Raw genomic sequence first — 25,806 nt, forward strand, 5'->3', positions numbered from 1 at the left:
GCAATAAGCCAAGATCATGATATTGCACTCCAGCCTGGGCAACAAAGAGCGAAATTCCGTCTCAAAAAAAAAAAACACACAGTTTTCAGCACTCCAACCCCCTTTTTAGTAAAGTTTAATGGCTCTCCACTTACAGATTATGTTGAATCTTCTGAGAATAGCATTTAATAAAATTCTTAGTTAATAAGCCTAAGCTATTAAAAATTGATCTATAAGGCATCAATTCTCACCATTTCCCAATATAGCTACCTCTCCTCCAATCAATTCCTTTCCCTCCTTGTTTTTTTATTTGACTTTTACTATTAAATATAACACAAACATGGAAAACCAAACTCAGAGATACACAGCTAAATGAACTTAGAAGCAACACACAGATCAGGAGACAGGACCATGTGAGTCACCACAGAAGGCTTCATGCACTCCCTCCCAATGCCATTACCCTCATGCCAACCAACAGAAACCACTACTCTTTTACATTAATCACTTCCTTACTTTTATTTATTTTTGTATTACTGAAGTATAAATACCTAAGTGCTATGGTTTAATTTTTCCTGTTTTTAATCTGTTGGTTCTTTCACCATCTCTTTTCTCCATTGCAATTTGTTGAATATATTGGATCACCTATCCTAAAGTTTCCCACAGACTGGGTTTTGTTGACTGTATTCCCTTGATGCAGTTTAACAAGTTCCTCTATCTTCTATATTACCTGTAAATTAGTAGTTGGATGTGGGCAGCTTCATCAGATTCAAATTTAGTATTTTTGGCAAGATTAAACATTAGAGGGTGGTATATTTTAAGAGATGTATGATTTTCTCTCTTTTTGTGTTTAGTAGCAGCCACTGATACTCAACGTCAAAATCCAATGAAACATAAGTGACTGCAAAATAGTAATAATCCAATTCTGTCGTTTTGTCTTTATTTACAAGCATATGAAATTTCTCTATAAAAATAAACTTTACCTTATTGACTATTTGTTTATGCAGGAGTATTGTTCATAAAGAAAACTAAAAATAAATACTTAATCTTTCCCTTATTAGTTTTCAAAATGAAGGAATAATTCCCTAATATTCACCAATAATGAAAAATTAGTCGGTGGTGGCGGGGTGTTCTGGGGTTTTGCTTTTTTTTTTTTTTTTTTTTTTGATATCATTATGAAATGGATTTAAACATAAGAAGGAATGCCGCCCAATCCATCATGGCTCTTATCCTTATTGATGCTCAAAGTGTTCCATTTTGGCCAGCAGAAGCCTCTGAGAGTGATTAACTGTACCACTTTGCCTGAGACTGAGAATTTTCCCAAGTTTTAGGACTTTCAGTAGTAAAACTAAAATAGCTGGTCACCCAAAGCCTCTTAAGTCAGTTCCTGAGTTCCTTTGTCATGAACCTAGCAGTCGCTGATAGCCTCCTTGATACCTGGTATAAAAATGTTCCAAGATCATTTTACACATTTCATGTCCCAGACCTGGAATCAAAAATTTCTCAAAGAAGCCCTGGTTTCTTTTAGTAAAAAACAGCATTACTCTTTTTCTTTTTTTTTTTTTGAGATAGAGTTTTGCTCTTGTCGTCCAAGCTAGAGTACAATGGCGCAACCTTGGCTTATTGCAACCTCCCCCTCCAGGGTTCAAGCGATTCTCCTGCCTCAGCCTCCTGAGTAGATGCGATTACAGGCGTCTGCCACATGTCTGGCTAATTTTTGTATTTTTAGTAGACATGGGATTTCACATGTTGGCCCAGCTGATCTCGAACTCCTGATGTCAGGTGATCCACCTGCTTTGGCCTCCCAAAGTGCTGGGATTATAGGAATGAGCCACTGCCCCCAGTCAAAAAACCGCATTTCAAGACCACATTCATGGAACTAGGTTTGTTCATTTCTAAGACTTTTCCATAGACATAGCTAAGAAATGTCAGCATTAAAATATCACATATTCATTTGATTTATTCCACAATACACACAAAACATTCTCAGATTAATATACATATACATATGTACAAATATATATACATACACAAATATAAGGTATATACTATTTTTAAATAACATTAAAGTATCTCAAGTTCATACTGATACTTCTAATTAAAAGTCAGAAGTAGAGGATTTAGCCTTCTTATATCTATATGAATCTATAAACAGTATACAATTTCTTACACATTGAGATTCCTAGCTCTCAAGGACACAGGAGATAACAAAATTAGAATAATGTATAATTCTTCATTTGCTTTGCTGCACAATATACAGAAAAATACCTGATCAACAAAACCAACACTACAGTCAAAAGTATGATGGCAGAAAATAGTTTTTAAAATTTTTTGCATATGCTCTTCCCACTGTTTATTACAGATGAATTATATTTCCTTGCCAAAACATATAGTCATTACATACTATTCTTTATAACCTTCATTTAACCCTGGTTCTCATGCTTAACACTAGTCTCACAGTGATTTTTTTCTAGTCAGTCTTTGCTGTTCTGCAGCCTCCACTGGTGACACCCAAGGAAACAGGGTCAGGAGGGACCTGCAGCAAACTCTAGCAGACCTGCAGCAGAGGTACCTGTTAGAAGAAAAACCAACAAACAGAAAGCAATAGCATCAACATCAACAAAAAGGACAACCATGCAAAAACTCCATCCAAAGGTCACCAACAGCAAAGACCAAAGGTAGATAAATCCACGAAGATGAGAAAAAAACAGCACAAAAAGGCTGAAAATTCCAAAAACCAGAATGTCTCTTCTCCTCCAAAGGATCATAACACCTCAACAGAAAGGGAACAAAACTGGACGGAGAATGAGTTTGACAAATGGACAGAAGTAGGCTTCAGAAGGTGTGTAATAACAAACTCCTCCAAGCTAAAGGAGCATGTTCTTTCGGAGCACAAGACTTCTTCCCAATGCAAGGAAGCTAAGAACTTTGAAAAAAAGGTTAGCGGAATTGCTAACTAGAATAACCAGTTTAGAGAAGAACATAAATGACCCATTGAGCTGAAAAACGCACCAGGAGAACTTTGTGAACCATACACAAGAACCAACAGCCAAAGAGATCAAGTGGAATAAAGGATATCAAAGATTAAAGATCAACTTAATGAAACAAAGTGTGAAGAAAAGATCAGAGAAAAAAGAATGAAAAAGAATGAACAAAGCCTCCAAGAAATATAGGACTATTTGAAAAGACCAAACCTACGTTTGATTGCTGTACCTGAAAGTGATGGGGAGAATGGAACCAAGTTGAAAACACTCTTCAGGATATTATCCAGGAGGACTTCCCCACCCTAGCAAGACAGGCCAACATTCAAATTCAGGAAATACAGAGAACACCACTAAGATACTCCTCAAGAAGAGCAACCCCAAGTCACATAACCATCAGATTCACCAAGGTTGAAATGAATGAAAAAATGTTAAGGGCAGCCAGAGAGAAAGGTCAGGCTACCCACAAAAGGAAACCCATCAGACTAACAGCAGATCTCTCTGTAGAAATTCTACAAGCCAGAAGAGAGTAGGAGCCAATATTCAACATTCTTAAAGAAAAGAATTTTCAGCCCAGAATTTCATATCCAGCCAAACTAAGCTTCATAAGGGAAGCAGAAATAAAATCCTTTACAGATAAGCAAATGCTGAGAGATTTTATCACCACCAGGCTTGCCTTATAAGAGCTCCTGAAGGAAGCACTAAATATCAAAAGAAAAAACTGGTACCAGCCACTGCAAAAACAAACCAAAAGGTAAAGACCATGAATACTATGAAGAATCTGCATCAACTAATGAGCAAAATAACAAGCTAGCATCATAATGACAGGATAAAATTCACACATAACATATTAATGTTAAATCTAAATGGGTTAAATGCTCCAATTAAAAGGCACACACTGGCAAATTGGATAAAGAGTTAAGACCCATTCGTGTGATGTATTCAGGAGACCCATCTCACATGCAAAGACACACACAAGCTCAAAATAAAGGGATGGAAGAATATTTACCAAGCAAATGGAAAGCAAAAAAAAAAAAAAAAAGTGGGGGTTGCAATCCTAGTCTCTGATAAAACAGACTTTAAACCAACAATGAGTTCATGTCCTTTGTAGGGACATGGATGCAGCTGGAAACCATCATTCTCAGCAAACTATCGCAAGAACAGAAAACCAAACACCACATGTTCTCACTCATAGGTGGGAATTGAACAATGAGAACACTAGGACACAGGGTGGGGAACAGGAAACAGCGGGGCCTGTTGTGGGGTGGGGGGAGGGGGGAGGGATAGCATTAGGAGATATACCTAATGTAAATGACGAGTTAATGGGTGCAGCACAGCAACATGGCACATGTATACATATGTAACAAACCTGCACATTGTGCACATGTACCCTAGAAATTAAAGTATAATTAAAAAAAAAAAGAAAAAAGAAATCAACAAAGATCAAAAAAGACAAAGAAGAGCATTATATAATGGTAAAGGGATCAATGCAACAAGAAGAGCTAACTATCCTAAATATATATGCACCCAATACAGGACTACCCAGATTCATAACCAAGTTCTTAGAGACCTACAAAGAGATTTAAACTCCCAGACAGTAATAATGGGAGATATTAACACCCCAATGTCAGTATTTGACCGATCAAGGAGACAGAAAATTAACAAGGATATTCAGATTTGAACTTAGCTCTGGACCAAGCAGACCTAATAGAAATCTACAGAACTCTCCACTCCAAATCAACAGAATACGGATTCTTCACAGTACCACACAGCACTCATCCTAAAATTGACCACATAATTGGACGTAAAACACCCCTCACCAAATGTAAAAGAATGTAAATCATAACAAACAGTCTCTCAGACCACAGTGCAACCAAACCAAAACTCAGGATTAAGAAATTCACCCAAAACCGCACAACTATATGGAAACTGAACAACCTGATCCTGAATGACTACTGGGTAAATAACGAAATTAAGGCAGAAATAAATGAGTTCTTTGAAACCAATGAGAACAAAGACACGACATACCAGAATCTCTGAGACACAGCTAAAGCAGTGTCTAGAGGGAAATTTATAGCACTAAATGCCCACAGGTGAAAGTGAGAAAGATCTAAAATTGACAGCCTAACACCACAATTAAAAGAACTAGAGAAGCAAGAGCAAACAAATTCAAATTCTAGCAGAAGACAAGAAATAATTAAGATCAGAGCAGAATTAAAGGAGATAGAGACACGAAAAACCCTTCAAAAATAAAAATCAATGAATCCAGGAGTTGTTTTTTTGGAACGATTAACAAAATAGACCACTAGCCAGACTAATACAGAAGAAAAGAGAAGAACCAAATAGACACAATAAAAAATGATAAAGAGGATATCACTGATCCCACAGAAATACAAACTACCATCACAGAATACTATAAACACCTCTGTGCAAATAAACTAGAAAATCTAGAAGAAATGGATACTTTCCTGGACATATATGCCCTCCCAAGACTAAACCAGAAAGAAGTTGAATCCTTCAATAGACCAATAAGTGCTGAAATTGAGGCACTAATAGCCTACCAACCAAAGAAAAAGCCCAGGAACAGATTAACAGCCGAATTTTACCAGAGGTGTTACAAAGAGAAGCTGGTACCATTCCTTCTAGAACTATTTCTAGAATTATTCCAAACAACAGAAAAAGAGGGACTTCTCACTAACTCATTTTATGAGGTCAGCATCATCCTGATACCAAAATCTGGCAGAGATACAATAAAAAAATTTCAGGCCAATATCCCTGATGAACATCAATGTGACAATCCTCAATAAAATAATGGCAAACCAAATCCAGCAGCACATTAAAAAGCTTATCCACCACGATCAACTCGGCTTCATCCCTGGGATGCAAGACTGGTTCAACATATGCAAATCAATAAACATAATCCATCACATAAACAGAACCAATGACAAAAACCACATGATTATCTCAGAAGATGCAGAAAAGGCCTTTGACAAAATTCAACAGCCCTTCATGCTAAGAACACTCAATAAACTAGGTACTGATGGAACATATCTCAAAATAATAAGAGCTATTTATGACAAACCCATAGCCAACAGCATACTGAATAGGCAAAAGCTGGAAGCATTCCCTTTGAAAACCGGCAGAAGACAAGGATGCCCTTTCTCACCACCCCTATTCAACATATTATTGGAAGTTCCGGTCAGGGCAATCAGGCAAGAGAAAGAAATAAAGTGTATTCAAATAGGAAGACAGGAAATCAAATTATCTCTGTTTGCAGATGACATGATTGTATATATAGAAAACCCCATTATCTCAGCCCAAAAACTCCTTAAACTGATAAGCAACTTCAGTGAAGTCTCAGGATACAAAATCAATGTGCAAATATCACAAGCATTCCTATACACCAATAACAGAAAAACAGAGAGCCAAATCATGAGCAAACTCCCATTCACAATTGCTACAAAGAAAATAACAATACCTAGGAATACAACTTACAAGACATGTGAAGGACCTCTTCAAGGAGAACTACAAACCACCGCTCAAGAAAATAAGATAGGACACAAACAAATGGAAAAACATTCCACGCTCATGGACAGGAAGAATCAATATCATGAAAATGGCCATACTGCCCAAAGTAATTTATAGATTCAATACTATTCCCATCAAGCTACCACTGACATTCTTCACAGAATTAGAAAAAACTACTTTAAATTTCATATGGAACCAAAAAAGATTCCATATAGCCAAGACAATCCTAAGCAAAAAGAACAAAGCTAGAGGCATCACACTACCTGACTTCAAACTATACTAAAAGGCTACAGTAACCAAAACAGCATGGTAATGATACCAAAACAGATATATAGATCAATGGAACAGAAATACAGACCAATGGAACAGAAATAACACAACACATTTAGAACCATCTGATCTTCAACAAACCAGACAAAAGCAATGGGGAGAGGATTCCCCATTTAATAAATGGTGCTGGGAAAACTGGCTAGCTGTATGCAGAAAACTGAAACTGGACCCCTTCCTTATAGACTTTACACTGTTGGTGGGAATGTAAATTAGTTCAGCCATTGTGTGGCTATTTCTCAAGCATCTAGAACTAAAAATACCATTTGACCAGCAATCCCATTACTGGGTATATACCCAAAGGATTATAAATATTCTATACCCAAAGGATTATAAATCATTCTACTATAAAGACACATGCACACATATGTTTACTGCAGCACTGTTCACAATAGCAAAGACTTGGAACCAACCCAGATGTCCATCAATGTTAGACTGGATAAAGAAAATGTGGCATATATACACCATGGAATACTATGCAGCCATAAAAAAGAATGAGATCATGCCCATTGCAGGGACAAGGATGAAGCTGGAAACCATCATTCTCAGCAAACTAACACAGGAACCAAAAACCGAACACCACATATTCTCACTCATCGGTGGGAGTTGAACAATGAGAATACACAGGGAGGGCAACATCACACACTGGGGCCTGTCAGGGGGTGGGGCCAAGGGGGAGGGACAGTATTAGGAGAAGTATCTAATGTAGATAATGGGTTGATGGGTGCAGCAAACCACCATGGCACATGTATACCTATGTAACAAACCTGCACGTTCTCGAAATGTATCCCAGAACTTAAAGTATAACTAAAAAAAATAAAGAATGAAAAAAAAAGAGCAAAGGATTTGAATAGACATGTCACCAGGGAAGACAGATAAATAGCCAAAAGGTACCATATAAGATGCTCAATATCATTAGCCATTAGGAAAATGCAAATCAAAATGATAATGAGATACTACTTCATACCTAATAATGATACAAGAGACAGAAATTATTTAGGCAGATAATAATGGCAACAGAGTACTTGGCAGAATTTCCCTTTAAACGAAAAGCAGCCCCCAAATCATTTCTTTTCTAACAAAGAGCAGCCTGAAAAATCGAGCTGCAGACATAGATATGCAAGCTGGAAACTGAACAGGTGAATGCCAGCAGCTGTGTCAATAGAAAAGGGCTACATGGAAGCCAAGTACGTTCAACATGAAGGCTCCATCTTTGCTTTTCTTTGTCACCACATGTAAAGATGCAGGCAACATGGCACCAGCCAGCCAGAGAACCCATCTGCATAATAAAAGATTAGAGTGGGGTGGCCAGCTTTTTCACATGCTATGCAAGTGGCACACCCAGCCCTAACTAGTTTTTCGCACCTTATGGAAATAGCACACCTGGTCCAACCAATCTTTCATGCCCTATGTAAATCAGACACTGCCTCCTCAAGCTCATCTATAAAACCCACTGCATTTCACCATAAAAGTGGCAACCCAGTTCTCCAGTACCCCTCTCTCTGCAGCAGAGAGAGCTCTTCTCTTTCTTTCACCTATTAAACTTCCACTCTGAATCTCACTATTTGTGTGTCTGCGTCCTAGTTTTCTGTGGCTGTAAGACAACGAATCTCGGGTATTTACTCAGCACAATGATGCCACTTCAATAAGATGGCAATATTTTTAAAAAGTAGAGAAATTAGAATCTTCATACATTGTTGGTAACAATGGAAAACAGTACAGTTGCCTTGGAAATAGTTTGGCATTCCTCAAAATGTAAAACATAGACTTAGCATATGACCTAGCATAATATGTTCTAGGTTTATACCCAAGAATTGAAAAAAAAAAAGTTCACATAAGTATTACTTATGCAACGTTTGTTCTTAGCAGTCTATTCAAAATAGTTAAAAAGTAGAAACAACCTAAATATTCATCAACTGATGAAACGATAAACAAACTGAATGAACAAAAATGTGATATATTCATGTAATGATATATTATTTGACCATAAAAAGGAATGAAGTACCTAAGTCCTCATTAAACATCATCAACTGGCTCTTTTGACTTTAAGTGAAAACAATGGACCAGGGTGGCTCACTCCTGTAATCCCAGCACTTTGGGAGGCTGAAGAAGATGGATCACTTGAGTCCAGAAGTTTGAGACTAGCCTGGGCAACACAGTGAGAGACACTGTCTAAAAAAAATTTAAATTAAAAAAAAAATTAGCTGGGCATGGTGGTGTGTGCCTGTAGTCTCAGCTATTCAAGAGGCTGCACTCCAGCCTGGATGACAGAGCAAGACCCTGTCTCAAAAAACAACAACGACAAAGCAACATATAATAAGACCCATTTTTTTCCTCCTCAGTGTTATAACAAAATGACATGTTATTCATGGACCTGCTGTATGTCTTTATTAAAGTTGAAGTTTCTAAGAACCTATCGATGACATTAAATAAGAACTTACTGTACTGACACATGCTACAATATGGATGAACCTTGAAAATATTACATTAAGAAGCCAAATGCTACATAATGAATGATCCATTTCTATGAAATGTCCTGAAGAGGGAAATCCAAAAAGGAAGACTGCAGATTAGTGGTTGAGAGCTTGGCGTAGGGAAGTGGACAGAGGGAATAACTGCTAATGGGCATAGAGTTTCTTTTTAAGGTAATGAAAATATTCTGGCACTAGATAATATTATAGTATAATTAGATATTATATTCACAAGACACAATCTTGTGAATATAGTAAAAACTCCAAAACTGTTCATGTTAAAGTGATTATTTTATGGTACATAACTTATAACTCAATTTTTAATAATGAGTGTGACTTCTAAGAATGATGGAATAGGGTCAGACGTACCTTTCCATTTTAAACAACTAGAAAACTGAACAAAACACACGAAATAATTTTAGGACAACAGGAATGAATAATTGGACAATAATTCCATAACAGAAAATGCAGGTCTGTGATCTTTGAGAGAAACAAGAAAATGAGCTTAACAATTGTCTCAGATTACCACTGGGAGACAATTTTCAGGCCATGGCAAAGGGAAGGGAAAGGAAGGAAAGGGAAGGGAAACAGAGCATGACAGTCTCTCTGAAGTTGGGAAGCAGAGATTACACTTCAAGAAAGCCAAAAAAGCTAGTGTTTGTGGGCAGAGAATTGGAGAAAAAGAAGCTGCAAAAAGAGACGTTGTGGAGATAAGCAGAAAAATAGCTGCAAGTCTTCTGAGTACCAATCTGTGCATGTGTGAGAGGAAGCACAGGAAAAGAAACACTGAAACAACTCACAGAGCTCACACATGTTCTCACCAACCACAGTAGAAAGACCTAATAGTAAACAGGGCTAAACTAGCCCTAGGTTAAAGGCTGTTCTGGACCTGTACTAACAAAGATTTAAAACTAAATCTCAAAAAGATCAATGGTGGCTCACACCTGTAATCCCAGCATTTTGGGCGGCCAGGTAGGAGTATCACTTGAGGCCAGGAGTTTGAGATCAGCCTAGGCAACATGGTGAGACTCCTATCTCTTACAATAAATCTAAAAAAAAAAATTAGCTGGGCATGGTAGTATGTGCCTGTAGTCCCAGGCACTTGGGAGGCTGGAGCAGGAGGATTGCTTGATACCAGCAGTTGGAGGCTGCAGTGAGTCAAGACTGCCCCACTATACTCCAGCCCAAGTGACGGAGCAAGGCCCTGTCTCAAAAAAAATAAAAATAAAAATAAAATAAAATAAAAAAGATCAAACTGATTCCAAGTAACTTAAGTGTGAACCAGAAAAAAGTCCAACACTATTTAAAAGAAATTCTAAATAATCTAGGAACTCTAAACATAAAATACACATTTCTAATATCCAATAAAAAATTACCAGGTATGTAAAGAAGCAAAACACGTAAAACCCATAACAAGAAGAAAAGTCAATCAACAAAAATAAACCTAGAAATAATAAAGAATTAAATGTTAATTTATTTCATAGGCTGGGCACAATGGCTCACGTCTATAATCCCAGCACTTTGGGAGGCTGAGGCAGGCGGATCACCTGAGGTCAGGAGTTCAAGACCAGCCAGGCCAATATGGTGAAACCCCATCTCTACTGAAAATACAAAAATCAGCCAGGTGTGGTGGCACTTGCCTATAATCCCAGCTACTTAGGAGGCTTAGGCAGGAGAATCACTTGAACCCAGGAGGCGGAGGGTACAGTGAGCCACGATCGTGCCACTGCACCCCAGCCTGGACAACAGAGCAAGATTCTGTCTCGGGGGAAAAAAAAAAAAATTATAAACATGTATATCTTCAAGAAGGTAAATGAAAACATAAATGTCGGATGGACACAGTGGCTCATGCTTGTAATCCCAGCACTTTGGGAGGCCAATGCAGGTGGAATGCTTGACCTCAGGAGTTCAAGACCAGCCTGGGCAGCATGACAGAACCTGGTCTCTACAAAAAATACAAAAATTAGCTGGGTGTGGTGGTGCGTGCCTATAGTCTCAGCTACTCAGGAGGCTGAAGTGGGAGGATAGCTTGGGCCTGGGAGACGAAGACTGCAATGGGTTGAGATCTTACCACTGCACTGCAGCCTGGGCAACAGAATGAGACCCTGTCTTAAAAAAACAAACAAACAAACAAACAAGCATACATATGTGTGTGTGTGTGTATGTATATAAATGAAATTGAAATATAAATGTCATCACAGAAAGAGAACATATAAAAAGACACAAATACAAATACTAGAGATGAAAACTATAGGCCGGGTGTGGTGGCTCACACCTGTAATCCCAGCACTTTGGGAGGCCGAGGCAGGCAAACCATGAGGTTAGGAGTTCGAGACCAGCCTGGCCAATATGTTAAAACCCCGTCTCTAATAAAAATACAAAAATTAGCTGGGCGTGGTGGTATGCGCCTGTACTCCCAGCGACTCAGGAGGCTGAAGCAGAAGAATCGCTTGAACCCGGGAGGTGGGGTTGCAGTGAGCCGAGATCATGCCACTGCACTTCAGCCTAGGCAACAGAGCAAGACTCCATCTCAAAAAAAAAAAAAAAAAAATACAAAGAAAACTATATTATGCAAAATTTTAAAACACACAGGATAGGATTAACAGCAGATTAGATACTTAATAAAAAAGATTAGTAAATTTACAAGCAATTCCAGGTAGATTATAGATCTAAACATATGAGTCAAAACAATACATGTTTTTGAAGACAATATACAATATCTTCATAACTTCAGGGTAGAGAACATTACCTTGTGAGAATTTTTCATAAAAGAGAACTAACCATAAAAGAAAAACTGGATAAATTTAACTTCTCTCCAACAACACAAAAGAGCAAGAAGGAGAAAAAAACGGGTAGGCACAGGGATAACTGAAACACACGTAATAGATGACTCACAAGAGGTTCAATCTCCTTAGTAATTAGTTCCTAGAAAAACAAAACCACGAGACACCACCACACACCTAAAATATTAGCAAAAACTAACAAGTCTGACAACACGAAGTGTTGGCAAGGATACAAACTAAAAGCAACTCTCATATACTGATAGCATATGTGGTATAACCATTTGGTAAAATAGTTTGGCATTATCTACTGAAGTTGAAAATCCCTATAACCCAGAAATCTCATTCTCAGGATATAACTTACACAAAGGGGTATTACATGAGCCAACATATATTTGTGAAAAAGTTTTCACAGCCATATTATTCATAATGGTCCCAATCTGGAAACAATCCAAAGTCCATAAGCAGAATATTCATATAATGACATATTCTACAGCAATAAAAATGAAACAAAACAATAAGCAAGACCAGGTATGGTGGCTCACGCCTGTAATCCCAGCACTTTGGGAGGCCAAGGCAGGTGGATCACTTGAGGTCAGGAGTTCGAGACCAGCTTGGCCAACATGGTGAACCCTGTCTCTACTAAAAACACAACAACAAAAATAGCCAAATGTGGTGGCGGGTGCCTGATAATCCCAGCTACCTGGGAAGCTAAGGCAGGAGAATCCTTGAACCTGGGAGGTGGAGGCTGCAGTGAGCCAAGATTACTCCACTGCACTCCAGCCTAGGCAATAGAGCACAACTCTGTCTAGGAAAAAAAAAAAAAAAAAAAAAAAGCAATATAGATGAATCTGAAAAAGGATACTTTCCAAAAAACAGGGTATTAAAGCATAATTTTTAGTTACAAAAATCAATGTGATATGTTTATGAGTGACATTAGTAAGATGGCAGAGGAAGACTTTCCAGGACTCCAGCTTGCAGACACATTAACTTGAACCACTATCCAAATTATCTTCACAAAAGTTAAACCAGGTGAGACATTATAGCACCTGAATATAGCACAGAAATAAAAAGAGACACACTAAAGAGAGTAGGAAGGACAGTGTCACATTACCTGCGTCCCCCAATACAAGCCAGCTAGCAAGGAGACAGATGCTTGCTGAGCAGAGAAAAGAGAAGGAATTGAGCGCTGGACTTTGCCTCAGTCCCCAACACTAGGCCTGACCCATTAAAATCGTGTTGGGCAGGTTGCCCCTGCCCGACTCCATGCCAGTACTTCCAGACTACACCACTACCAGGCTGGTCCCAGTGACCCCAGGTCTCAGACGAGCCCTCGGCTTCAGGCTAATCCCAACTCAGGCTCCAGGCCCAACCCAGCACCAGGCAACCCTGCATAGCCCAAGATGTTAGGCTAGCCCTAGTGCCAGGTTAGCACAGAGACTTCCAGCAGCAGGTCAGCCACTGAATCCTCATGCTCCAGAGCAGCCCACGTGGCCCCAAACACCAGATCTGCCCCAGCATCAGGTTGGCACCTGTGGCCTCAGACACCAGGTCAACACCCACGGACACAGGCTCCAAGCCTGCCCTACGGGTCCCCACACTCCAACAGACACAAAGTCCAGGCTCTTCGGGCAGGCCCAGGGTCCAGATCCATCCCAGCAGAACCCAGCCTCCTCTGGCAAACCCAGGGTCCAGGCTCATCGCAGAACCCAGTGCCAGGCCAGCTCCCAAGACCAGATGACTCACAGCTGTCTCAGTGGCCCAGTCTCCAGGGAAGCCCTTGAAGACCCAGACTCCAGGCAAGCACTCACTCACCCAGCCTCCAGAGAGACCCTCATGGCTCTAGGCACAAAGCAAGCATCCACAGACCCCAGCCTTCAGTGGACGCAGAGCCCAGGCTTACTTCAGCAGACCAAGGCTCCAGGACCACCCTCACAAACCCAAGCTCCAGGCTAACCCTGGTAAACCCAGGACCCAGGCCTGACTCACAAGCTCCAAGCCCACCCCCATGGTCCCAGGGGACAGTGAAAGCCAGGCACTGTGGACTCAGGTTCCAGGCCCATTCCCATGGTACCAGGTGCCAGGCCCATTCCAGCAACTGGTTGGCTCCTGCAGATTCAAGTTCAAGGCCAGTCCCAGTGCCAGGTCAGCTCCCAAGGGACCAGGCTTCAGACCAGCTCCTGTGGACTAGGCCCCTAATAGGTCCATTCCACAGGGGGCCAGTTTGGCACTGTGAACCCTGGATCTAAGTCTGCTCCAGCAAACTCATGACCCACATTTGCCCCAGTAAATGCAGTCTCCAGACCAAACCTCATGGACCCAACCACCAGACCTGTGCGCCTGCTAACCTAGGTACCACAACAGCCTGCCTGAAGACACCAGCAGTAAGTCTGCCCACAGACCACACCAGAAAGCTTGCCTAGAATCTCTGGTCAGGCTAATTGGTGAAGAACTTTCCCAGCCAAAGCCAGTCTGCAAAGAGTGGAGTAGTTCCTACTTCTACAAATGTGCAGGCACCAATACAAGGCAACAAGAATCACAATCAGGGAAACATAATACCACCAAAGGAACAAACATTAAAGAAATTGAGGTTTATGAGCTGCCTGACAAATAATTCAAAATAACCATCTTTTAAAAACTCCATGAACTACAAGAGACTACAACTAGACAAGTACACAAAATCAGGAAAACAATAAACAAATAAAATGGGAAGTTCAACAAAGACACAGAAACCACAAAAATGAACCAAACTGAAATTCTGGAGCAAAAGAACACAACGACTGAACTAAAAAAATTCCAAAGAGAGCTTCAACAATAGATTCAATCATGCAAAAGAATCAGTGCGTTTGGAAAGGGGTTATTTGAAATGATCCAGTCAGAGGAACAAAAAGAAAAAAGAAAAAGAGTAAGGAAAGCCTTTGAGAATTATGAGATGCCATTAAGCAATCCAATCTACATATTATGCGTGTCCCAGAAGGAGCAGAGAGAGAAGAAAGTTTATTTTACAAAATAATAACAGGCCGGGTGCGGTGGCTCACGCCTGTAATCCTAGCACTTTGGGAGGCCGAGGTGGGCGGATCACAGGGTCAGGAGATTGAGACCACAGTGAAACCCCGTCTCTACTAAAAATACAAAAAATTAGCCAGGCGCGGTGGTGGGCGCCCGTAGTCCCAGCTACTCAGGAGAATGGTGTGAACCCGGAAAGAGGGGCTTGCAGTGAGCCGAGATCGCACCACTGCACTCCAGCCTGGGCTACAGACCGAGACTCCGTCTTAAAAAAAAATTAATAAATTAATAATAATAATAATAACAACAACAACAAAAACTCCCCAAATCTGTGGAAAGATAAAAAATATCCAGGTATAGGAAGCTCAAAGACCTCCAATCAGATTCAATGTAAACAAGACTACCCCAAGATATATTACAACCAAGTTGTAAAAAATTAAAAACAGAGAGGATCTTGAAAGCAGCAAGAGAAAAGAAGCACATCACATACAAAGGAATCCCAAGATGGCTATGAACAGATTTCTCAGTAGAAATCTTATAAGCCAGGAGAGACAGGGATGATCTATTCAAAGTGCTGAAAGAAAATAGGCCGGGCGCAGTGGCTCACACTTGTAATCCTAGCACATGGGGAGGCCAAGGCAGGCAGATCACCCGAGGTCAGGAGTTCGAGACCAGCCTGGCCAACACAGTGAAATGCCATCTCTACTAAAAATGCAAAAATTAGCCAGGCGTGGTGGCGGGCACCTGTAATCCCAGCTACTCAGGAGGCTGAGGCAGAAGACTGGCTTGAACCTGTGAGGCGGAGGTTGCAGTGAGCAGTGATCAGGCCACTGCACTCCAGGTTGGGTGACACAGTGAGACTCCATCTCAAAAAAAAAGAAAGAAAAAAACCAACAAATCAATATTGAAACAACAGACTTTAACTACACTCTAGACCAAACAAACCGAACAGACAAATACAGAACATTGCATCCAATAGTGGCAGAATACACGTTCTTCTTAAATGCATATGAAACTTTTTTCAGGATAGATCATATGTTAGACCAGAAAATAAGGCTTAACAAACTTAAGAAGACTGAGATCATATCAAATATCTTTTCCAACCACAATGGTATTAAACTAGAAATCAATAAAGGATGGATTTTGAAAAATTCACCAAAAAAATTCTAAAAAAAAAAAAAAAAAATGCTTATGAGCAACCAATGGATCAAAAAACAAATTAAAAGATAAATTTTAAAATATCTTGAGACAAATGACACAATATACTGAAAGTTATGGGATGCAGCAAAAGCAGTTCTAAGAAGAAAGTTTATAGCAATAAATGTCTACATCAAAAAAGATTTCAAATAAATAACCTAACATTAAACTTCAAGAACTAGCAAAAGAACAAACAAAGCCCAAAGTTAGTAGAAGGAAGAAAATAATAAAGATCAGGGCAGAAATAAATTAAATATAGACTAGGAAACAATAAAGATTAATAAAATCAAGAGTTGTGTTTTGGGTTTTTTTTTTTTTTGAGACAAGGTCTTGCTCTGTTGCCCAGGCTCCAGTACAATGGTGCAATCTCGGCTCACTGCAACTTCTACCTCCCAGGCTCAAGCAGGTCTCCCGTCTCAGCCTCCCGAGTAGCTGGGACTACAGGCGTGTCACCATGCCTTGCTATAAGAGTTGGTGTTTTGAAAAGATAAATAAAATCAATAAAACTTTAGCTAGACTAAGAAAAAAAAGAAGTCTCAAATAAAGCCAGAAATGAAAAAGAAAACATTATAATTGATATTATAAAAATATAAAGAATTATAAGAAACTACCATGAACAATTATATGACAACAAATCAGATAACTTAGAAGAAACTGATACATTTCTAGACATATACAACTTACCAAAATTGAATCATAAAGAAATAAAATCTTAACAGATCAATAGTGAGTACACAGATTAAATCAGTAATAAAAAGTCTCCTAACAAAGAAAAGTCCAGGACTTGATGGTTTTACTGTTGAATTCTACCAAACATTTAAAGAAAAACTAATACCAATCCTTCTAAAACTCTCCCCAAAAAATCAAAGATGGAAAAATATTTCTAAACTCATTTTATTAGGCCAATATTACTCTTCTGTCAATGCCAAAGACACTACAGGAAAAGAAAATTACAGGTCAGTATTCCTGATCAACACAGATGCAAAATCTTCAACAAAATACTAGCCAATCGAATTCAGTAGCACACTAGAATAATTATTCCCCATGATCAAGTGAGATTTATCTCTGGGGTGCAGAGATGGTTCAACATGTGCAAATCAATAAATGATATACCACATTAACAGAATGAAAGGCAAAAACCATATCATTTTGATAGATGCAGAAAAGGCACTTGGTAAAATTCAACAACACATCATGTTAAAAACTCAAAAAAAATTGTTATAGAAGGAATGTACCTCAACACAATAGAGGCCATATACGACAAGCCCAAAACTAACATGATAATCAACAGTGAAAAGTTGAAAGCTTTTCCTCTAAGATCAGGAACAAGACAAGGATGCACACTCTCACCACTACTATTCATCAACACAGCCACTGGAAGTCCTGGCCAGAGCCATTAGGCAAGAGAGAAATAAAAGGCACCCAAACCTGAAGGGAAGTAAAATTGTCCCTGTTTGCAGACAGCATGATCCTTTAGATAGAAAAGTAGATAAAAGACCCTAAAGACTCCACCAAGAGTGCTAGAAAAAATGCATACAGTAAAGTCAGGGATACAAAGTTAACATACAAAAATCAGTAGCATTTCTATACACTAACAACGAACTATCCAAAGAAATCAGAAAAACAATCCCATTTCCCATTTACAAGAGCTACAAAAAAAGTTAGAAATAAATTTAACCAAGGAGGTGAAGCATCTATACACTGAAAGGTATAAAACATTGATGAAAGAAATGGAAGAAGATATAAGTTAATAAACAATTATATACTGCAATGACAGTGAAAATAATTCACTTTAGATTTGTATTTTTTGAGCTAGACATCTTAAGGCTTTTTAGTATTGTTTTCTCCTTTTCTCTTACCTTCTGTTCCCATTCTCTTACTTCTTCCAAACTCATACTCTTCAATTTTGTCCACTTAAGAAAACAAAATGAATAATAAAGTATAAAGAAATAAAAGTAAGAAACTACCTGAAGTCTTGCTAGTTGTGCAGTACGGGCAACTATCTTATTGTATGGTTCAACAATTTTTGCTTTTATCCTAAAGAAAAAGAAAAGAGAGGAGCGAGAATAAAATCATTTTCAAAATATCAATGGATAAAAATATTCCCATTCCATTTATTTATAAAATTAAGAACAGTACCTATCAACAGCTCCCTGTAAAGCCCCAATTCTCGTCTGCATCATCTGAAGAACACCTAGGAAAACATAAGCTTACATTGGCTTTACAAATTTACAGGGCATCCAACTGGGTAAAAAGTTAAATTAAAAGAAAATACATGCATATATAATTTTAACTTTTTCTGTCACCATCCTAATCCAAGCAACCAATATCTTTTACCCACACTGCTGTAAAAGCCTGTAACTGGTCTCTCCCTCCAATCTTTGCCTCACAAAAGAAGCCTGACAGGGAATGGAAACTGACTGCTTAATGGATATGGGGTTTCCATTTGGGGTGATGGAAAAGTTCTGGACCTAGATAGTGAGGATGGTCGCACAACACCGTAAATGTACTTAATGCCACTGAATTGTATGCTTTAAAATGCTAAAAAACAATAAACTGTATGTTACGTATATTTTAATACATTACCAAAAAAGTATGACTGATCCTCCACAATATCCCCTTTGCCCCATCACTCCTATATTAAAACTATAGTCCACAGCTTAATCTACAACTCTCTAGGCTTACAACATGAGGAAATTTTCACAAAATTGGAAAAATATTTTCAGGAAGATCAAGCTTAAATTTTATTATTTAGGCTTTCAATTAGTACAGATATTAAATTATTTTGAAGGCCATTCTTTAAAATTCAGTTTCTATATCCAACTGGCATAGTTGTTTTGAAAGCATAGTAATAGCTAAATTTAAGTATAGACATGTCGTCATATTTTAAATGAAGTAATGTTAGAACAAATAAACATCCCTATCAGCATACAAGTATAATAACACAGTTCAGTCCAACAGAATCCTCTCTGAACCAAAGATTCCCACTTTTGCGCTGGTTTTGTGGTGTATTCACCATAAACTGCCAAGAATAAACTGCCATTACTTATAACCATTTTCTTACATCATATTCTCTCCACAACCCAGTCTCAAAGGGTTTCCACCCATACTCCACCAAAACAGATCTTATCAAGGTCACCAGAAATCTACGAGTTGCCAAATTCTATTGTTGGTTCTGTCTTAATCTTGTTCAAGCTCTCAGAAATTCACAGCAGTTGACTACTCCCTTTCTAAAACATTTTTTTGTCTAGGCTTTCAAATCAACACACTTCCTGGGTCTCCTATTATCTCATTAGTTGTTCCCACTTCTCCTCTGGCAGACCTGTACATGTGCTGGAGTACCCCCAAGATGTGATCCTCAGCCATCTGCTTTTCTCCATCTACAATCTTTCAGGAATTTCATTCAACTCCAAAGTTTTAAACAGTATCTGTTCAATAAAATACTGATTTTATACACACACACACATATACAGACGTATACACATATATCTATGTAAAAAGATTTTCTTTATATATCTGCCTATGTTCTCATTCCCTATCTCTCTGTCCTCTTTCTCTCTCTTCCCCGGTACTGTTACATCAAATTTAAGATACCCAAGATAGTTTATGCCCTACCTTGCAACCATCAAAAATCACACTTCTCTCCAGGCTATGACATCTCCATTACTCATACCATCATCTATCTATCCAATTTTTGAGACCAAAATCCTAGGAATAACTCATGGTGGCTTTTTTCCATCAGCTCTTTCATCTGCCATCAACAAACCCTATCAGTTTTGCCTACATTTTACTCCATCTGCCACCCCTCTAATCCAAGGCACCGTCTACTTCAACTATTCTAATATCAGGGACACTAGTTTGGAAGGTTCCACCATTGCCTTTTTCTATAGAGCTATCAAACTATTCAGAGTATTAATCTCATCATACAATAACCTGATTAAACTCTTCCAATGGTTTACCACTGCATTTAGAATTAAATCCAAATTCCTTCCCAAGAATCTCATCTACGATTCTCTCCCTCCTTCACTATTCTGGGCTACTTTCTGCCCCTCAAACATGCCAAGTTAATTCCTGCTTTCCCATTTATTGTTCAGTCTTCTCTCCAAATCTTCGCTTGATGGCTCCTCCTTATCATTAGATCTTGACTCAAATGTCATCTTCTCAAAAAGGCCTTCCCTCACCTTCATCCATCCCCATCACCTACCTGTTTTATTTCTCTACAGAATTTACAAATAAAATTTTTCTTTCTGTTTTCTGAGATACAGTCTAACTCTACTGCCCATGCTGGGGTGCAGTGGCATGATCTCAGCTCACTGCAAACTCTGCCTCCCAGGTTCAGGCAATTCTCATGTCTCAGCATACAAGTAGCTGGAATTACAGGCATGATCCACCATGCCCAGCCCCGTTTTCTATCTGTACTTTTTTTTTTAATCTACCTCCAGGACCAGAACATAGTTCCAAAAGGACAGTGACATTGTCTATCGTTCACATGTGCCTAGTACTTAACAAGTTCTTAATTACTATTTGATAGCCTGAATGAAAAAATAAATGAATGAGGCTACTTTTTTTTTTTGAGACAGGGTGTCGCTCTGTCACCCAGGTTGGAGTGCAGTGGCACAATCTCAGCTCACTGCAAGCTCCGCCTCCCAGGTTCACGCCATTCTCCTGCCTCAGCCTCCGAAGTAGCTGGGACTATAGGCGCCCACCACCACGCCCAGCTAATTATTTGTATTTTTAGTAGAGACGGGGTTTCACCATGTTAGCCAGGATGGGAGGCTACCTCTTTTTAACAAAAATAAGCTTAATAAATATTTCTCAAAATTCCATGCAAACAAAAACTCTATTGCTATAGCTTTCTGAAACCTAGCAAATTCTCAAAGTAATATTTGGAAGAATATTTTTAAAAAGAACATTTTTAAATAAAATAGGCTTAAACATACCTCCAAACTACTTACATGGTAAAAAATTTTACATATTTAGAAGAATAAAGCAGATGAAGTAGATGCTAAAATAATATTAAATTTTTCTAATATGTATATACACATTTATTTTTCAGCATCTCAAAATAACATTCTAGTAAATACTTAGAAAGACACATCATGCTAAAATGAATACTAAGCAATTCACACTTAAAGTTTTTCATTTTATTTATTTTCTGAGACAGAGTCTAGGGTCTTGCTCTGCCACCCAGGCTGGAGGGCAGGGACACGATCACAGCTCACTGCAGCCTCAACCTCCTTGGCTCAAGCAATCCTCCTACATCAGCCTCCCAAGTAGCTGGGACTAGAAACATGCACCAGCGTGCCAAGCTAATGTGTTATTTTTTATAGAGATAGAGTCTCCATATGTTGCCCAGGCTGCTCTTGAATTCCGGGATCAAGTGAACCTCCCACCCTGGCCTCCCAGAGTGCTGGGATTACAGGCGTAAGCCACTGCACCCTGGCCTACACTTCAATCTTTTATGTTCAAATAATCTAGTGAATATTCTGAGATAATCATAGGAATAAAGTAGCCAACCTTTGTACTCTACACACTTGTACAAGAGATAATCATTCTAATTCAGTCTAGCAGTGTATTTCAAATATTTTAATCTTTGAAGATAATTCTGGGAAAAACAAGCACATTATAGAACTAGAACATATACTTAAAAACCACAGTGAGAAATATTTCTGTTGTGGTGATTCATCTAGACCTATACACACTCAATGTACTACCATGCCATCCTTATAAATAAAAAACTAGCATGTTTTAAAAATTGCCATTAAAGTATTACTTGCTCTCAGAAATGTATAAAAATATTATGAGATTTAAAAACATAATTAAAACTAGTGAGCTTCTGCACAACCAAAGAAACTATCAATAGAATAAACAGACGACCTACAGAACAGGTGAAAATGTTTGCAAACTATGCATCTGACAAAGGTCAAATATCCAGAATTTATAAGAAACTTAATTCAACAAGCAAAAATACAACTCCATTAAAAAGTGGGCAAAAGACAAAAAGAGACATTTCTCAAAATGTATGCACATGCAGGCAACACACACATGAAAAAAAATGCTCAACATCACCAATCCTCAGAGAAATGCAAATCAAAACCACAATGAGATACCATCTCACACCATTCAGAATGACTATTATTAAAAAGTCAAAAAACAACAGATGATGGTGAGGCTGTTGAGAAAAAGGAATGCTTATATGCTCTTGGTGGGAAGGTACAGCCACCACGGAAAGAAGTTTGACAATTTCTCAAATAACTCAGAACTACTATTCGACCCAGCAATCCTGTTACTGGATATATATTCAAAAGAAAATAAATTGTTCCACCATAAAGACACATGCACTCGTATGTTCATCACAGCACTATTCACAATAACAAAGACATAGAATTAACCTAGGTGCCCATCCACAGCGAATTAGATTTTAAAAACATGGTACATATATACCATGGATCCTACACAGCCATAAAAAAAGAATGAAGCCATGTCCTATACAGTTATATGGATAGAACTGAAAGTCATTATCCTAAGCAAATTAAGGCAGGAAGAGAAAAATCAAATACCACACAGTCTCACTTATTAGTGGGAGCTAAACATTGGGTACTCATAGACCTGAAGATGACAATAGACAATAGGGACTACTAGAGGAAGGAGTACCTAACTGTTGGGTACTATGCACACTACCTGGGTGACAGGATCATTTGTACCCCAAACCTCAGCATTATGCAATATTCTCAGGTACAAACCTACACATATACACCCTGGATCTAAAAAATAAAAGTTGAAATGACTAAAAATAATAATAATTAATTTCCAGTACTAAGTCAATCAGTACTCAGAGCTTCTTAATTTTCCTAAGAACCTAGTCAGATATGTACCCCAGATTTCAAACAACAAACAACTATTTCCAAAAATATTAAGTTCTTCATCAGGGTATCTTAGAAATACTATACATGCTGAGAATAAGTTAATATCTTTGGGCACATAAGAAATACTGGGGGAAGCATTATAGAATATTGCATCACAGAAAACAATATCCTCTCTCAAGAATTTGATCAACATAGGGAAAAACCACGTATCTTTCTTTTGATGTACAATGATTAAAAATAGTAATCACAAGTAATAATGTAAAACACAATAGTAACATTTCATATTTATGAGATGTAGTTTAACTTAATCAAGAGGGAATGAAAAATTCATAGAAGATTTAGTCAAACAAAAATAAGATTTGTAAAAATAAAAATCCAATTATTATTCAACTATACTTTCATTAAAAAGAGTTGCAGAAAAGGCTCCAAAAAAGGCAAAAATAAGAAAAAAATTCAAGCCTCCTTCCAGTACTACCCACTCTGGTATTGTTGATGTTTTTATTGTTTTAATTAACTAACACTTACAGGTGCACTAAATATGTACAGGCATTGTTCTAAGTATCTTGCTAATTCATTTAATCCTCAGAATAATGCTATGTTAGTACATATTATACTCTTTTACAAATAGGAAAACTGAGGCAGACAAGGGTTAACTAACTTGCCCAAAGTCAAACACCTAGTAAGCAGTAAAACAAGGATCTGAACCCAGATCATTTAGCTCAGGGGCCAGCAAAGTTTTACTAAAGTTTTACTGAAACATAGCCACACACATTTGTTTTCATATTATCTGGCTACTTTCACTCTACAATGGCAGAGTTTAGTAGTTGCAACAGAGACTATGTGGCTGGCAAAGTCTAAAATACTTCCCATCCAAAGTAGCTTGCCAAAGCTTGCCAATCCCTAGTCTAGTTCTACATAATCTCTAGCAGTTAATAGAAATATACCTTCCAAAGACTCAATCCCAGTTGCTTGTGCCAGTAAATCTTCATGTCTTGCAACAACCTGAAAATCAAAAACAAATGATTAGCTTTTGCTCTGTTAGATATTTTTCCTTGTAACCACAATGTAGAATGGAAGGTCTCGCTTAGAGTAGAAATGAGGCAAATACAAATACCAAAGAAAAAAACACAGGTTTTTAAGGTGTGTCTGAGATGAGTTATAAGCAGGAACACACATACATTTACAGTTCAACACAGAGCAAGAGGAGTTATAGCCTTTTCTTAGCACTGTCTTAGTCTGTTTGGACTACAAACACAAAATACCTTAGACTGGGTAATTTACAAACAGAAGAAATTTTTATTGCTCACAGTTCTAGGGGTTGGGAAGTCCAACAACAAGGCACTGGCAAATTCAGCATCTGGTGAGAACTCATTCCTCATAGATGGTACCTTGTATCTATCTTCACATGGTGGAAGGGGCAAACAAGCTTCCTCGGGCCTCTCTTAGAAGGGCACTAATCACCTCCCAGAGCCCCCAGCTCTTAATACTATCATATTGGAGATTAAGTTTCAACATATGAATGTTAGGGAAACACAAACATTCAGGTAAGCCCCTTGCTATCTTAATGAGATGCACAAGTGGAGTTGTGCCAAAAAATGTAAAAAACCAGCTCACTGTTGTCACACCATTACTATGTTTTCCCTTTAAAGAATATTTTCAAACATCAGGTTCTCTTTGTTCTTGAATTTGATTCAGCACCACCAAGGCCACATCCTATTCTGGAAAGATACAGCACTCAGTGCTCACCTATACCTGAACATCTCTCTGCTTCCAGTTTTCCAGTGCCACACACCCACAGCAAATCCTTTTCCCTATAGATGTTTGATACTTTTATGAAAATTAGGGCACTGCAGATGGCCAGAACAAAAAAACCAAGAAGGTTACAAGTTAAAGGCCACATGCAAGAGATTCCCAGAAACATCAAGAAATCATGCAAATCTTTAGAATAATGCAGGAATCCTTATTATTGTGTGCCTTTTATTCCAATGAATACGAAGTTTCATGTCTAGTTTGCTGACTGAAGTTCTTAATCACCAAAGATTAATTCACTGGAACCCCTAAATCCTCCACTTTGTCCTGTTTCAGATATCACTGTCATTCTGTCAAGTATCCTTCTCTCATATCTACTCAAAGTATTACTCTTGGTCATCTCAGTCTGTTACTTGTAAGGTTCCCAGAAGATGTCCAAATTTTTCCCAGTCTACGGATACGGTCCTTAATATGTCCATCTTAACAAGACAAACTTTCTTAAAATTATCTATTCTCTTTTATCACTAGTAATACTTTGGTAAGGTTAAAAAGCCTGAAACTGTAGCTTCACAGACTCCCTTGCAACCAATTAAATGATTTTTCCAAAAGTTGTGGAAGACAAGAGAGAGGAAAGCTAGGCCAGGCACAGTGGCTCACATCTGTAATCCCAGCACTTTGTGAGGCCGAGGTGGGTGACTCATTTGAGGTCAGGAGTTCGAGACCAGCCTGGCCAACATGGTGAAATCCTGTCTCTACTAAAAATACAAAAAAAATTAGCCACGTGTGGTGGTGCACGCGTGTAGTCCCAGCTACTCATGAGGCTGAGGCACAAGAATCACTTGAACCCGGGAGACAGAGGTTGCAGTGAGCCGAGATTGCACCACTGTACTCCAGCCTGGATGACAGAGCAAGACTCTGTCTCAAA

The 25,806-nt window shown here is 38.5% G+C and overlaps 1 protein-coding gene across 4 annotated transcripts in view; it reads right to left on the minus strand.

Moving 5' to 3' along the window:
• Nucleotides 1-25,806, minus strand: part of COG5 (component of oligomeric golgi complex 5) — a 371,971-nt gene that overhangs the window by 338,290 nt on the left and 7,875 nt on the right. For all 4 annotated transcript variants that reach the window (XM_023183076.2, XM_031936064.1, XM_023183075.2 and 1 more), the window contains 3 exons: nucleotides 24,077-24,134; nucleotides 18,406-18,460; nucleotides 18,234-18,303 (listed from right to left, as the gene is read on the minus strand). In XM_023183076.2, the coding sequence (XP_023038844.1) occupies nucleotides 18,234-18,303; nucleotides 18,406-18,460; nucleotides 24,077-24,134 (183 nt within the window). The remainder of the gene's footprint in view (nucleotides 1-18,233; nucleotides 18,304-18,405; nucleotides 18,461-24,076; nucleotides 24,135-25,806) is intronic.

This window comes from Piliocolobus tephrosceles, chromosome 8 (assembly GCF_002776525.5).
Source record: "Piliocolobus tephrosceles isolate RC106 chromosome 8, ASM277652v3, whole genome shotgun sequence".
NCBI lineage: Eukaryota > Metazoa > Chordata > Mammalia > Primates > Cercopithecidae > Piliocolobus > Piliocolobus tephrosceles.